At 42.8% G+C, this 16,836-nt stretch overlaps 1 protein-coding gene across 1 annotated transcript; it reads right to left on the reverse strand.

The window, feature by feature from the left end:
• Positions 1 to 242: 242 nt before the first annotated feature.
• Positions 243 to 14,316, reverse strand: EEFSEC (eukaryotic elongation factor, selenocysteine-tRNA-specific; the record flags this gene model as incomplete). Its single annotated transcript, XM_010179873.1, has 3 exons — positions 243 to 399; positions 13,211 to 13,852; positions 14,186 to 14,316. Coding segments are annotated over 3 exons (930 nt in total), but the record flags the coding sequence as incomplete, so codon positions are not given.
• Between the last annotated feature and the right edge of the window lie 2,520 nt (positions 14,317 to 16,836).

A 16,836-nucleotide genomic window follows, 5' to 3' on the forward strand; every position in this document is an offset into this window, starting at 1 on the left:
TTGGTGGTTTGTTTCTTTTTTTACAGTGACAGAGGTGAAACACGGGAACAGGCTGTCCAGAGAGATGGTAGATGCCCCATCCCTGGTAACATTGGTTGGATGGGGTTCTGAGAAACCTGATCTAGCTGAGGATGTCCCTGCTCCCTGCAGGAAGGTTGGACTGGATGCCTGTTAAGAGTCCCTTCCCACCCAACCTGTTCTGCAGTTCTACGGTTAGCATTTGTTAGCTGATAAGCACCTACCTGGAATTCGGATTTTAAATTTGCCACTTTGTCCAAAACCACCGTCTATTATTCCATCTTCTCCTGTAGACAGCTTGACTTTTAGACCCACGAAAATCTGGATGTTTGTTTCCTTTTTGAACAGTGAGCGACCAATCACACTGTAATCATCCATCACCTGCAAAAGAAAGAGACCTTCATGAGTCTAGAACCTCAAGTGACAAGAAAAACGATACCTATGAGAGACACTAAGTTTGGTCACTTCTACCAACCTGCCCTTGGGAAACCATTTACCCTTCAAATGAAGAGAACTCTAGACGAGTCATCTAAACTGCTGAGTTTAAGTCAAATTCTATCTGAAACCACAGCAGTCTATGTGAATTAATGTATTTTTGCTTTCGCTTTCTTTCTTCTAATATAGGAGGAACAAAACCTGCATCAGAACATGCCATAAAGATCAGTTAATTAAAATCTCTTTTCTGCTTTGACACCTTTCCATGCAAGTCACTTAAGTACCAATGCTCACAAAAAAGTTGATTCCATTACTTATCCTACAGCTAAGTACATTATCACCTACAAAAACATTGTCTCCTAGCTCCAGAACTGCACTCCAACAACTACAATTCCAGCGAAATGACGGAATTACTCTGTTTCTAAATAGAGCCTTTTAAATCTTCACCTTTGCATACACATTGATTTGTCAAACTAAAAGCCTTATGACCATTGTATCCGATTTTAATTTCAAGGTTTGTAACCCAGTGGGAAGAACCATTCCAAGTTGAATTCTTAATTAAGCTATCAGGAACAAGAGGCAGCAAGGTTGGTGGGTAAAGCAAGATAAACAACCCTCCCCTAGGCATTACAAAGTATAAGGTGCAGTCAAGTGAGCCTAATCCTGTAGGTGTGAATATCCTTGTATACCTAACGCCTGGAGTTTCTCTCCCTCGTAGCTGCTGCAAGAACATTTATTTACTTATCAGAAGAAATAAGAGGATATTACTTAAATCTTTTCAAGGTATTTTTTTTGTGTGGCAAAAGTTACAGCTCTTCTTCACGTCTTAGGAGCAATTTTTAGCTAAACCTAAGAGTTTTGGAGACCAAAGTGACTTAGAATCAAAGAATTATAACCAGTTTTGAACACTTCCTATATTCAGTTTAAAGGACTCAAAGTATTGCTGGTTTATTAAGCTACTCACTTTCCCCGCAGCTTCTTCTATGGACAGCAGTTCACATACAGACTCAAATCCCTCGCACTCTTGTTTATTATTTTGTCACGTATGTATGCTTCTATTTCAATGCCAAGCATCGTATGGCAGTAAACCTAGCGTCAGAAATGTAACTTGTTTTATTTCGAGCGAGGTTTGCTTGCTCAGCTCTAACAGCCTTGACAGGGTTGTGCAACACCGCCACGGAGCGCAGGCAGGACCTCACCCTGTCCCACACCACAGGCACGAGCAGGGTGAGAAGTCCCTACAGCCCTTCCTGCTTCTCTTGTGGAAACGACGACGGCGCAGGCAGCTCCGCTCCCAGCTGAGTGCAGGGCTAAGGCTGCAGGAGCAGCGTTCAGATGTCTCAACATCTGCTGTCTGAACATCCACTCCTCTTTTTCCCCAAAAGGTCCTCTTCTCTGTTCATTTGTTTGTTTGGTGACCTTGGGTTTGGGGGTTTTTGTTTGTTTGTTTCTCTTGGTGTGTCTGTCCCCTCCCACCACCCCAGCAAACACAGCTCCAGTGAACCATTAAAGGAAGTATCACTGCTTGGCAACCTCTTGCTTCAATTCAACACTGAATAATGTCTTTTACTAGAGCTACTGATAATAGGTGGTAGAAGAGGGGGAAAGATAAGCTTTCAGGCACACTTGTCTTTCTCCAGGTCTGAAATAGAAGACTAGCAGAAAAAGCAGCTTAATTCCAACCTGAAGCAGCACTTACATCCTCAACACCTTCATTTTGCCAGCTGCATTAAATGGTGAAATAAAAATATGACTTCCTATAAATCCCTTTCCTTCACTGCTGGCTATGTGCTTCTAACCCCTGTGCTTGAAACACAGATGGTCTCTTACACTCCAGGAAGGATCTTCCATGTATCTGTTATTTTTGTATTTATGCCCCGAAAATGGCACAGGAAGCCAACTTTAAAGACAACAAAAACATCTTTTATTTTTCTAAGAGTCCTTCAAAGTTATCTTTAACTTAATTAAAAACGGGATTATAGGGTGAGCAATCATACGAGGCCCACACGGTTCAGTTCAGAGCCTTCCCAGCAAGGCTGGCTGGAAAGAAACTCGGACTGATTTCTGTGAACAAGTGTTAAAAGCACCATTTACCTTTGAGCAAACTGGTAACGACAGCCCACAACTGACGATTATACCAGCGACAAAACCTATCACCCATTAGGCATGCCATACTCTCATAATACCTGTTGATTTTAAAACCCTTCATCTTTTATAAACAAACACCCTTTTTATGGTCTTGCTCTTGTACACACAGTTCAGCAAAGTAACCGAGGGTTCCAGCTGCGCAGCTCCTTTCACTCCAATGGTCAACTTACTCAAAAATCCTCCTTTTACTGATGGATGTGTTCTGTCACTATCACCATTGCTCCCTGGGCATCTCCACAGGCTGTTCGAAAAACAACTGCTTTAGTCGTGCTGAGACAGGAATTGACCAGGGACTTGTCCGAGTGGCTGTTCACAACGAAAGCTGCAGGAGCCGAAGTCTCGGTCTCGTACACCGCACACTGTGCAGCCCGTCCTGTGCCATCCGTCCCCCAGCGAGCCCATCACCAATTTATGCCTGAAGAAGACTAAATAATAAAGAGAATGCCTGACGTAAAAAGAACTAAGGCAACTGACCAGTCTTTGCAGTGAAATAAATGGGTGAAGGAGAGAGAACTGCTATGAAGGAAACCTCATTTCCTCAACTTTCAGACCTCTTCATAAGAGGAAAAACTAAATTTCTGTTTTAGTCTTGCTTTGTAAAAACCCACAGAAATGCATGTTGTTCTCTCCAACTGAAACTCAACACTTCCAATTACTTTACCAGCAATTTACCTCCAATCACTGGATTTTAAGTTAATCCCCTTTGAGTTCTCAGAACATCTACAATGGCAATCACTTTGCCTATTAGCTGAACTGCCTTTTGGGAGATCTTTCTGCTGCTCTCTCAAATACTCTTTTTTTTTTGTTACGAAATATTATTAAAAAGCCAAATGCCGCAAAGACAGTAAGGGATATGCAGTCTGCTCTGAAGCAGCAGCAAGGGGCCTAGCAATGAGGGCAGACTAATTTTATTAACTTCAGGGAAACTTCAAAAAGCTTTAGGGCTTTAATGCCAGACAGAGACGACCCCAAAAGTCAGTTTAAGTGCTGCATAAACAAAGGATTAGGGCAAGAAAAAGCTGAAGGCTCCTTGTATTTCTTGTTTATACTGTCATATGACCTAGTGGGAGTGGGAGAGGGCTGCCTCTCCGACTTTAATCCCCCATGGTGTACAGTGGCGTTTCAGTTCACTGACCTACATTACGATAATATTTTTTTAAATTTATGGGCAGAGGTGCAGCATCAAACTCACTTAAGGACTTTAAAAAAAGAAAAGGGCAGGAGAAATACCCAGAAGAGGAAAAATGTTCTGGCTGGTACAGTCCCCCACTCTCACTTGGGTTAGATCAGCAGCTTAGAAAGGGATTTCAAGTTCAAAGGGAACGTCTCTGTTACTCTTGTTTTATGGCTTAGACCAGAGGACACAATAGCACCGAGTTTATGAAATATCCCTTCTCACTTGGCTTTTGTGTTTGCAGGAGAAATGCAAACAGCACTTTATAACCATAAGTGAAGTATGTGCATCTCTGGCATGTAACATTTTGTTAAGACCAAGAGGTTCACAGAAAAAATTAACCACCTCGTGGCTCCCTATTTAAGCAGTACTTAGGCTGCCGTGTATTGTTTGCAAAAGCACAGTCAACATGAGGTGTGCTGCCTTTCAGTGCAAACCACAGTGCAATTCCAAGGAAAAATAACTGCCATTTCCCTTTGCGCAGGGACAGCAAGATACACTGCCCAGCTCATTAATCCACTCATTTTTAAGATAACTTAGACATTACTGTCATCTGAACGCCCTCTCAAACAATCCACCACGTATTTGGAGAGCAAATAACTCCTTGTCTCAACATATCTCTATTAAAAAAAAGTGGGGGGAGATCACAGCAGAAACACACGGGAAGAAACAAAGTGGAGCCAGACTGAGGTGGGAAATAAGAAAAGATTTGAGACAGATGAAGTAAAAGCTTTGAATGTTAAGTACTAAGAAGAGAAAATGAGATTTAATCCAAAATTATATGGTTTCACATAGAAATAAAACTCCTTTTTTAAAGCATAAAACCAGGCCTGAGGATTATTCTCAAACTGAAAAATGCCCCATTGAAACCAAAACAGAAAACAACAGGAGGGGAAAAAACCAAAATAGAGCCTATGACTAACGCTGAAAATACAAAGTATTTTTATTGCTTTTTTGTACTTTAGAAAAAGTACACTTGAGACATCTTCATCACGATCGGAGACAGCTCATTTATTTCCAGAAAACAGTTTTGAGCACTTTCCATTTCTGTGTCAGAAATTAGGCTGCAAATTCCTAATTCTTTTTTAAAATGTGGCTTCGTGCATGAAGAAAATGACGGTGCATGAGGCCACAGAAAGGGTGAAACAGAAAGGAGCTGAGAGAGCTTCAGTGACGATTGGGTTTCCAGCTTTTTTGAGGCTCCAAAGACTGCTCTACTTTCAGTGTGTTACTAAAAGATGAATGACTTGGTACTAAGAAAGATTTGGTCAGCCGCATCATTCCTCAAGAGTTTACATCAGCATAAAAGTATTCAAGGTTTTTCTTTCTCCAATGCCCTCTTCTCACCATCCTCCAACGAACAAACTCAACTTCTGCCTTTGAACATCCATCCAGGAAGAAGGAGCACAGACGAAAAGCTCATCTCCCTCAGCTACTTCACGTCTCACTGCCGCTCTTTTAACAGAGCAAGAAGCCATCGCACCCATATCTCCGCACATCCACTAACTTCCGCTTGCAGATGTTGGTCTCATCTCTCCCCAGCCAGTACTCCTTGTATCCAAGACATTCCTTTCTCTACCCTTCTCTTCCTCTCTCAGTAAAGGCACAATTGCAGCTGAGGAGTGGAAAGGGAACCTTTTAGCATTGACTGAGGACAATGAGTAAGAGCAGCATAAGCAGGCTGGTTCAGATTGCAAAGGCTCTGTATAGAGAGCAGTTGGTGTCCTCCAGGCACACGCATGGTACAAACAGGGCACCAACTACATTATGCGTCTTTACAGTGCACCTCTGAAGTTAGGAAGGGCTGAATCCCAAAAAACCACAAAGTCCTTAACACAACCTAGTAAAGAACACATTCATTTTACCAGGTGAGAAGAAACTGGTTGGTGGATCCTCTGCCCAAAGCACAACAGTCCCTCATCTCTCTCGGATGAGCCTCCTCCTGCCATTCGGTTACCCAGGTTTGTGGTATCAAGGAATACAAGTCTGTGCCACACTGCTGAATATTGCCAACTCAAATACTAGAGAAGGTGAACAGCAGAGGGATGGTTCCAGTTCAGTAACATGTAGGTTTAGTTTTACTTTACCTTTTTACTTTAAAAATGCCCAGGAAATTACATTTATATAAAACCCGAGTTATTTAAGTTGCAGAATCGGGCACTTAAGAAGTTAAGAAATGCCAGATGTCCATGCAACCTTATTCCTGTCCCTCTTTGATATGCCCTATGATATAGTCTTTACATGACCACATCCAAAAAAATTTCACAGGAACCCTGCCTTATTAAGTGCACAGGGGAACAGAATTCACGTTGCACAGGCAACTGTAAATCTGGTATTTCCTAACTTTCAAGTGCTTGATTTTGCAACCTAAGTAACATTCCTAATTTATTTCTGTATCCAATAAATAAAGCGGTGTATTGGTTGCCTTGCTGACAAACCGATTCCCCCACAGGTGACTCTTACACAACCTCAGAAAAATCAAGACCAGCTGTCCATACACTTGTGAGACCCGAAAGCATGTCTGCATTTTAAATTTAATAACATAAATAATAACCATAGGTGTTACTCAAGCCTTGCAAAATTCTACTACCCAGTCATGTGGAGCAAGCCATTCTTTTCCTGGTGAGTGAACGAAATACCAATCTTTTCATATGAGTGAGCAAGCAGATTCTGTGACTTAGCCATACCACTTCTATAACCAATCTATTCTACTGTGTTAATCCATGTGCTGTGTCAGGCCGTAAACATGGCCATTCTTCTCTCAGTTCTGTTTAAAAGAAATGGTATTTCTGTTTAATGGGCACACACCTCTCCTTTCCCCTTCCCCCACTAAGCTGCTCAAACCCTTTTACTCAAAAACTAAACTAGAGCAAATAAAGAAATGCATCTTTTATATTCCTATTTTACAGTGCACTTTACCTAGTGAATGTGCTGTGCACTTTTATTCACCTGATTGCCTTCATCTCTGTATTATTACCGTATTTAGCATACCATCAGCAGCCAAGCAGAACCAAACAAACTCATGTTCAGACTTCAAAGCAGGAAAAATATTAATTGTGGCGTCTGGATGTTCACAGGGGATGGGGTGACATCCACCACTTCTCCCAGCCACAGCCAGCGAGGCTCTGCTGACAGCTCCCAGTCCGTTGTCACCGTCCAGTTTGGTCCTGTTACTGACTCTGTGCCACATCAGTCTGCACACCACAGCAGTCACCCAGAAAGCGTCATTGCCGGCTGGAACATGTGAACATGAGGAAAAACTTCTTTACTGTAAGGTTGACAGAGCACTGAACAGGCTGCCCAGAGAGGTTGTGGAGTCTCCTTCTCTGCAGACATTCAAAACCCGCCTGGCCGTGTTCCTGTGTGACCTGGTCTGGTGATCCTGCTCTGGCAGGGGTTGGACTGGATGAGCTTTCGAGGTCCCTTCCAACTCCTGAGATTCTGTGATTCTGTGACAAAGATCTTCCATCTGGCCACTTGCTTTGATATTCTACTGTAAAAGAAAAACCCCAACACTTCTAACAGATGCTGAAAGATAAGCTTTTGCTCTCCCATTCAAGCTTCAGAGGAGATGCTCCGATAAAAATCTTGATAACTTACCCTGCTTTCACATCTTGCTCCTGCAGCAATGCTTTTCTCCTTGGGGACACTTGGATCGTACCAATGTTCAAACAATTAGTAACATGTTGTTATTAAGCAGTAAGCGATTCTTCCATCCTCTAAAACCCCAGCGTGCTGGCTACACCATGGCCTCAGTCTCCACGAGAACACGATCAATAAGAAAACTCACTACCCAGCCATCTACAAACCTTGGGAACAGACCGGCTATGAATAAAACTAGGACATCCCATGGCTGTGACACATGAAAGGAAACCGCTGAAGAAATAAGTGCGATGTGATTATCATCAAATAAGTAAAGCCTAAGAGCAAGACAAATAATGAGAAAAATACATTAAAAACTTTGAAATACACAGAGATAATTAAGTCTCCTTAACGTCAGAGAAACAGAGAGAAGGAAAGACAAGCCCATTTCATAGGAAAACATTCTGTTATGCTTAAAATGGGAAACAATTGCAGCCAAAATGCATGTATTTCTCACTACACAAGCTTGAAAGTGCAGAGGGTGCAGCTCGCACTATGCAAGCAAGGCAGAGGAGTTTTCTTTCTCCTTTTGTTTCTCCCACAGAGCTACTGATTTATGAGCATCCTCGACAAAAAGACCCTGTGGCAACCATCCTAAGATAAATCCTGCTCGTGCAAACACTGTCAAAACAGGAGATCTGAGTCACGCAGGAAAGCATGACGCACTTCTCCAGTTCACCTTTCAGTTGAAACTCCCTGCACTTAACCTGTAAGTCCATGGAAGCCAAAGAGCAAATAACATGAGAAATACAAAGCATTTATCCCAGGAACCGAGTAACTTCTTCACGAGTCAGACTGGAACTAATCCGCAATGCTGCGTAAAGGTAAAATTCAGGGAGGAAGATACTTTAGAGATGGCGTTAGGATTAACACAGGTCTCTGAGCCCACGGCCCAGCCAGGAGCTGCCTGGTGAGCAGCCAGTCTCCAGGAGCACAAGACCAAGGACAATTGCCATTTAGCTCCGTAATTTGCTTGAAGACGTCTCCCGCTCCAGGGGCTGCTGACACTTCACAAGCCCACACTCACAGCCACCGCCAACAGCGCGCCAACTCTGAGGGAGAAACTTGCTTCGCAGCATCTCATTCGCCGCTTTTTTCACCAAGATTCTCACATCAAGCTCCTTAAAGCAAGACCAGCGCTCACGACAGCACTTCCAGCCCTGCTTCTACCTTTTTATCAGTACGAGCCACTTGTTGCTGGCCTGGCTCTTTTTCCTATCAGAAGTACGTTTGTCAGGCAGCCAGGGCTTTGCAAAAATAAAGCATGTAGAGGGCAACAGTCCTCCACATAACCACACCAGAAAGATGCTCATGGCAGAAACTTCCTTCTCTGAACTTCTCCTGTCTCCTCTCTGCAAACAAAAACTGGACTAATATTTCAGGTAATTTTTAAATCATCAAGTTAAGGCAAGACAAAGCTTTGCAAGTGCCCTCCTACTTCTGAGAAAACAGCAGACTTTGATTTTCCTTAAAACTAACCCCCAAAGATTTACTCTAACCCCAAAATAAATCTGGTCTAAAGCAAACCAAGAGCATCCACACACTTCAACATTTCAAAAACATCCAAAAAATCCTAAATCCAATTTGAGTAGTGCGACTCTTTCATGACCAAGATGCAATTCCAGTCTAGGTGCAGTCCCCAAGACACCCCATCCTGGTTACAAGCAGTTTTCCTGCACTATGCAGGGTCTCAGACAGCACTAACTTAACCAAAAAGGCAGATGCTTAATGTTTTACACAGAATCACAGAATTGCTCGGTTGGAAAAGCCCTCTGAGATCATCACGTCCAACCACTCCTGTCTACCCCCTAAACCATAACCCTAAGTACCTCGTCTACCCGCTCTTTAAACACATCCAGGGATGGTGACTCCATCACCTCCCTGGGCAGCCTGTACCAGCTTCTGACGACCCTCTCAGTACAGAACTTCCTCCTTATCTCTGACCTGAACCTCCCTTGGCACAGCTTGGTGCCGTTTCCCCTTGTTCTATCCCCCATCACCTGGGAGAAGAGCCCAGCACCCACCTCTCTACAAGCTCCCTTGAGGCAGTTGTAGGTGGTGATGAGGTCTCCCCTCAGCCTTCTCTTCTCCAGGCTAAACAAGCCCAGTTCCCTCAGCCGCTCCTCATCAGGCTTGTTCTCCACCATTTTAAAGCCAAAGTTCTCAGATACTACAGTAAGACGTACTTTCAAAAAAATATCAGTGGGTAAAGAAGCAAGGATGTAAAAGGTAAGTACAAGGATATGCTGCTGACAGGTAAATCAAAGGGCCTGGTGAACAACAGTAGTAAGGGCTTTGATTATTTCTCTCCCAGTGCTTCACAGAGTCAGAGCATTACAGAGGCAAGACACAACAGGAAAACACTGAACGGTACTAAGGAAGTGCAAGGGCACTTCAGTGTTCTACAAAAATTCACCATCGCTTGAACAGATGGTAAGAGCCAGGAAGCTTAGGCATGGATTTTCAATAAACCGCGCTAATCGAAGACCTTGTGCCAGTTCAAGTATGATTTTTTTACCTTTTAAAATATAGTGTTTACTCAGTGGATTTGATTTCTATGTGAAACAGCAAAAATGTCACATTTGCTCTTAAAGAGCCAAAAACTCTTTGTGAATAAATGTTCTTATTTTATTAGAAAACCCAAACCAAACCAACCTTAAAATCCAGGGGGATACCAGGCACAAGGGGCACAGAAGAAACGCACTGTGACGCTGAAACTTAACGAAGTTACAATTCTTACTATTCCACCAGTGCTCTGAAATTAATCAAAACAGGAACAAAAAGCCAAACAATAAATGCCTGATTTCTCCTGGGTAAACTCGTAGTTAAACTGCAGGGACTTTATTTTAATTCTAGCGGCACACGGGGGGCTTGGGAGAGCCCACATCAGATTAGCAGCAACACTTCACAAACAGGCACCACTGAATTCCACTGCAGCCCGGCTATGGGAGCGCGCTTCCACCCCGCGCTGAACCTGGGGGGGCGGCCGCTACGTGCCCCTGCCTCCCTCTCTGCCAGTCTGTCAGGAAGCCACGAAGCTAATTTTCCCCAGCAGTATTCTCTGGAGGAAAAGTTCACTTCTTAGGAAGGTAACATGTATTTTTTAATTATTATTGTTTTTGATGCCTCCCCAGGGAAGGTGAGGAGGGGGGAGCTTCCTTGCTCAACAGAGAGGGAAATTTTCCTGTATCAGTGCCAAGAACAGACACCCTAAATTCAACGATCCTAATCTCCAGCCATCCAGCAGCAGCAGGGTGGGACCAGCTGATTCAGATTTTCTATTAGCTAGCGACTTTGTGGACTAAAATAAGTCGCTGTACCACCCAATTGTTCCTGCTGCTCCGCAACAGCAGAGACTTAGAGCAGCCACCTCAACCAGCGCTGCACGCTCTGCCCCAGCAGGGCTCCCCCAGCCGGCACCATCCTCTTCTCCCAACTCTGCAGCCCCTGTGTGCCCCGCGACTTTACACCACGAGCATCTCTTACGCCGCCTGCCCGTCCTCTGGGCACGCATCAGGGAAAACACCAAATACTCTGAGTTCTGCAGTACCACAGGAGGCAGAACCCGAGAACAAACCTAACTGCAGACACACCGTTCGATGGCAAACGTTCATTTACAGGGTCCATTAAAATCCATACAGACACCAATCAAGGCCCATGCATAGGACACACTGCGTGACAGACGAAGACAGGGTAAAATAATAAATCCCTCAGCTCTATATTTTAAAAGGCATGGGAAGATATCAAAACATATTCATACAGACACCAATGAAGGCCCATGTATAGGACACACTGCATGACAGACAAAGACAGGGTAAAATAATAAATCCCTCAGATCTGTATTTTAAAAGGCATGGGAAGATATCAAAACAGTCCACCAATATATACACAAAGGATTTGAAAATAACACTAAACAAAAACATTTATAACCAAAGCTAATGGCAAACTCCCTCAGCCCCACCAGACAACTCGCACAGTTGGTACTCGGCAAGTTTTCAACTCCCATAGAGCAATGTTATGCATCGGGAGCAAAAATAAAGAACGAATCTGAGGCCGGTTCATTTCAGTTAAACAAAACACAAGCCGCAGGTGTCTCCATGGGTCACACAAACTGCTGTTCTCATTCATATTCCTACAGCCACAGAGAAACCGAAGGAGCCGTAAGCCGGGTCTCTCTGGATATCAGTAGCACAGGCTGTGCACAAGCACGTGAATTTTTAGCAAAGATTAACAAATGCTTCACAAGTTCAGGCAGCTCTGGAGCATCAGAAGAGCTGGTACCCACCCGTGCACGTTTGGTCCACTTCAGAGAACAGAGCACTTTGGATCCGTTGTTCTTATTCAACATCACCATCAGCCAAAGAGAAAGGCAGACGACCATTTAAAATGAAGGAAACAACTCACCTGCTACCAAAATTCTGAAGAGTGACTGCTTATTTTGGGTGTAACCCAAAATCCACGCAACCAGTATTAATAGAGACAAAATGTTCAGAAAGCTACAGACACCCTCTTCTTCACTGCCTTCCTTCCCAGGGACAAAATCAGCATCCAAAAACCAGCACACCACATACTGTGCAGTACTCAACACAGCTTCATGGAATTTTGAAAAGGTGAAAGAACACTAAATATTTACTTCAAACAATCAGGGTTTGGATTAGGAAAATAAGAATTAACAGTTCTTCAGCCAAAAGTTGATAAAACACCTACTGTACTAATACAGTAAATAAACATTTGCTAGAGGTTTCATCAACCCGGCTCATTTAAGTTCTTTATATCACAGACCGTTAGGGATTGGAAGGGACCTCAAAAGCTCATCCAGTCCAATCCCCCTGCCGGAGCAGGAACACCCAGATGAGGTTACAAAATATATATGTCACACATCTCCACCTAAACCAATCAGTATGAAAAATTCCACTACAGAATGTATCCGCAAGTAGTTCTCCACCGATTACTGAAAGGTAACCAACACCAAAAATCGAACTTATGACAGTGACATAATAGTAACAAGAACTATAGACAGCGTGTCTATCCATACATAGGGATAATAAAAGAATCCCTATTAATTTTAGCTGTAGATGCTACCCCGTGTCCCTCTGGGCAGCACTTCTGTTTACTGCCACACCGAGCTGGGTCAAGCACAAACACTACAGCAGATAAACAACTGTGAGACACGGAAACAACAGCATCAATCAAGGCTCCGAGTTCTCTGTGTCAGGAGCTTGATCTCAGCTTTAGTACAGTGTAGTTCTGTAGGACATCTTATAGGAGCTTCTTTTTGCCTGCTAAAATAAGTGTTAGTAATTGAGGGTCTTATTTAATGAAATACGGAAAAGCACAAAAGAATTAACTGTGTTCATTGTGTTCTTTAACTTAATACAGTTTTCTGTTTGCTTTATGCTGTCTCTAAATTTTCAACGTACTGCAGAGTAACGGTGTGAAATATGTCAGCAGAAAGCTGGAAGTTTTGTCAACTGGGAATAGAGCAGATGGGCCGCTTAGGAAGGTACCCAAACAACACAAGTTTGCAGGAAGAACAGAGTGGCCAGATAACAAAAGGATCGTGAAAAACAAACATCCGATTACTTAACTCTGAACTGAACCGAATAAATTAGTCCCTTTCAAGCAATGGTGACTGTTTGCAAGCAGACAAGATGTAACACTTCAGGTAGACATAACAGAAATGTGTATAAAGACTGGAGCACACCAATGAAAATACTGTAGCCCACCAGCATACGTAGTTAAGCAGAACAAATATTTCCCGTTCCCGTGTACAGCAGTAAAAAGACAGCTTACCCTTTCCACTTGTCCCTCTTTGTGCTTCAGCTTGTACACCTTCAGCTTTGGAAGGAAAGTCTCGGTGTAGTTCTTGTCTTCCATGCCTTGGAGCAGAACGCCATGGAAGGCCAACCTGCAGGTGTTGGCGTGGATGTCTGTGTCCAGCTTGGAGCCAATCACGAGGCACAGCTTAGGACAAGTGACTGGTTTCTCAAACTCCAGCAAAGCCCACTGTTGTCTTGGGAGCTGGACGCACCCTGCCTGGTCATTTTCTTTGTTCTCCTCTGAAGAATTTGAGTCCTTGGACAAATATTCCTCTTGATAAAGATAATCCTTTTCAAAATCAAACACATTTTCTTTGATTTCTTCATTGAAGTCAGCAGGGGCTGGGCTGAAAAACATCACTCTTCCCATAACTGTTTCATGACCAACTGTGATATGGAACTTGGCCTTGGTCTGAAGAGCCCCTCGAAAATACTGGATTTTCTTCAGGGAAATTATTGCAGCGTGGATGGTGTGAAGTGACTCTGGGGTGCAAATCAGGCCCCGTTCTAGCAGTTTGGGATCAAACTGGGTCACGCAGATACCTACTCTGTCACCTTGCATAGCATAAGTCACAGGAGTATGGAACATCTGCATGGACTTGACTTTCTTTGTCACCTATTGATGAAAGAACAGGAAAAAAATGAAGCCGTTAATAGCACACAAGTGCACCACAAGCACAAAGCCACAGATCACACCCTGCTCTCCTGTAAGATAACTGGCCTTCGAGAAGAGTCCACAACTCACAAAGGATAAAGTGAACAGATTGAGAACACACCCCATCATTTAGAATTATCGCTAATTTGAGCTTATTAAATTATGCTAGTTCTGCTCATGAGACTAAACATTATCATGGCCACAATTATGCTGACATGTGCATAATCCGTGCTGCCATACCTACACACTCTGCAAATCAACAGACACGCTCACATCACGGAATACCTCACTCACTGTACTTCTCCTAAGCACCTGTAGCATCGCAAGTGTAGTAACTACAACACCCATCCATGGACGGATGCGACTGCTTCCCACCCCTGCTACAGAAATCATTTCATACGCCTCTTTGACTTCGTTGACTTCAACTGTAAAACGTTCAGAGCAAAAAGAAATATTTCCTCATTTGTACAATGTTAAACACAATGAAGTCTTGTAAACTACCACTGCAAAATAATTAGTAATACACAGATCCCTGGCTATGATATTCCAGATATTAATTAAGAAGTTCTCAAAGCTGTCTTGCGAAGATTTCAATGTTCATAAAAAATATGGCTAGCATCACTATCCCTAAAATGTGGGGTTCCACCTGTTAGGGTTATCATTGGAGAAGTACCACACTAAACACCACTTAAAATTTATTTAGCTCTTCCTAGATACTATAAAAGTTTGACCTTAATGAGCTTGCCATTGTATTACTTATTTCAAGGAGTTCTCAAGGAGGAGAGAAGAACGAAATAAGCTTTTAAAGATCAGCCTTGGCTCAGCTTGATCAGACTAAACCAGATTAGTTTAACAAGGGTTCATTTTGACTTTTCTTTCAGTTCTGCAGACCATCCTTCAAGACTTTTTTTTCCCCTAGTGTGTAACTAAATGGTTTTTTCAGATAATACATACGTTGCCATCTCTTGCATTCACACTAATGCTGGATGCTTCTGCTTGAAGTCCCTACATTATACAGCAAGCTTTTAATATTGAAATGCTATTTTTGGCAATAAAAAAATATTTATTTCCTAAATAAACATTAAGCACTTGGACAAGAGTCCTTAGTGCAGAGAAGTTATAAGCAACATGTTTCTGATGGGCTGAAACTTCAAAATTCAGATCCAAGAAGTGATGTCTCCAGAGGAACGCTCTGTTCCAGAGCTCATTTCATCAGTGTGCCTTTATCAACACGCAACAGATGATACTGTGAACGGGTGCAGAACAACAACATTGCTGGGACAGAGCTCAGGTTTTTTATTCTCTCTCCCTTTTCTTAGAACCAATGCTGCAGCTACCAAAATGTTCTTGTCAAATGCCACTGTGCAATTCTCAGCATTCAAGCCATTCGTATCTTACTCGGCAGTAACCGTTCTCAAACCAATCTCCAACCATTGCACGTCCCTTAGCCAAGCTTCCAGTCCTTGCTCACCCCATTATCCTCTAACTCCTGAAAGGAAGAAACCAACATACACAAGCTTTGATTAAGAGAAACCCAAACCAACGGATTGGACTCGGCAGATCCAGGTCTCATTCTCAGTACGTCACACAGCTTAGAGCACATCATGCAGGGTAGGTGGCTCTGACTGGTCTCGAGAAGTTAGCCTTATTAACTTTAATCACAGAATTACTTACTCACAAGATAATAATTAAAATATCAGCTTTTTTTCCCCGCTTCTTGGGTGCAAAGCATAAGGGGAAACAAAAGTATGTTTTTCACCTTTTCCTCTTCCGGAAAGGCTGCCACCCTACATAAAGAATACAGTACTGGCCTTCAGACAAATCTTTGTACACTCATTCCCCACGTCACCAAGCTAAGCAATACTAAGAGAAACCCATAGAGATGAAAAAAAAGGAGAAGGCTCAGAGGGGAACGAATCGCAGAAACTCAGATCAAAATAGAGGAGCAGATGAAAAGTCTATTGGCTGAACTAAAACCTTGCTAACTGAATGTACAGCTCTCCAAATAAGCCAGCAAAAAATGGTCGCAGGCGCATGCAGAAAGCTGACTTTAAAAAAGGGGGAAAATCCAGCAGCTACACAGCTTCTAGAAAACAACAGAAATCCTGTTTTACTTCTTGAACTCATAATGATACAAAACAGCAATGGCCATGAGCTTAACCACTACAAATATCCTTTGGGTTCCCTGGATTTCTGGCTGCTAACCAGAACCAGAAGAAACAAAACAACAATGGCCATGAGCTTAACCTCTACAAATATCCTTTGGGTTCCCTGATTTCTGGCTGCTAACCAGAACCAGAAGAAACGCCCTTTTTCAGACTATCCCAAGTTATTATTGCAACGTTTTTCAAATCAAGCGCCACATCAATGCCTGGGGATTCTTGGAGAATCCACAGAATATGATGAGACAGGAGATCAGGAGGTGTGGATGTGTGGGGAAAAAAAAGCCAACCCTCACTAAAAAGCCTGGACAAAAATAGCTTGATGTGATCTTTAATATCAGAATAGACTTAAAGGTCATTCCAAACACTCACTAGGATTTCAGTTTCAACTGTTTTTGTACTCAAATCATATACTCTTTATCCCTTTCACCAAACACCCCAGACAGTACAACTTATCTCTATAGACTGAAGAACAGAAAATTAGCATCTACCTCCACCTCTGCTCACACTTCCAAGGTTGTGCTTTTGAAGGCTGGAAGTACAGGGGTTAGAATCAAACCCCTCCTTTTTCCACCCACCGTAACCTACTGCTCCCTTTCCAGTTCAGTCATGGTGGTAAGCTGTGACACTGGTGATACGAGTAACGTTTAAGGAGTTAAAAAGAAAAAAAAAGGTGGTTTTCTAAGCATATGTGTTTTAAAGAAATTAAACAACACTACAAGATTGACACAGCCATGTGGAAAGCACCAGCCCAAACCATTTTGAAAGATTTCTGTGATTTCA

This window comes from Mesitornis unicolor, unplaced genomic scaffold (genome assembly GCF_000695765.1).
Source record: "Mesitornis unicolor isolate BGI_N332 unplaced genomic scaffold, ASM69576v1 scaffold2402, whole genome shotgun sequence".
Lineage (NCBI taxonomy): Eukaryota > Metazoa > Chordata > Aves > Mesitornithiformes > Mesitornithidae > Mesitornis > Mesitornis unicolor.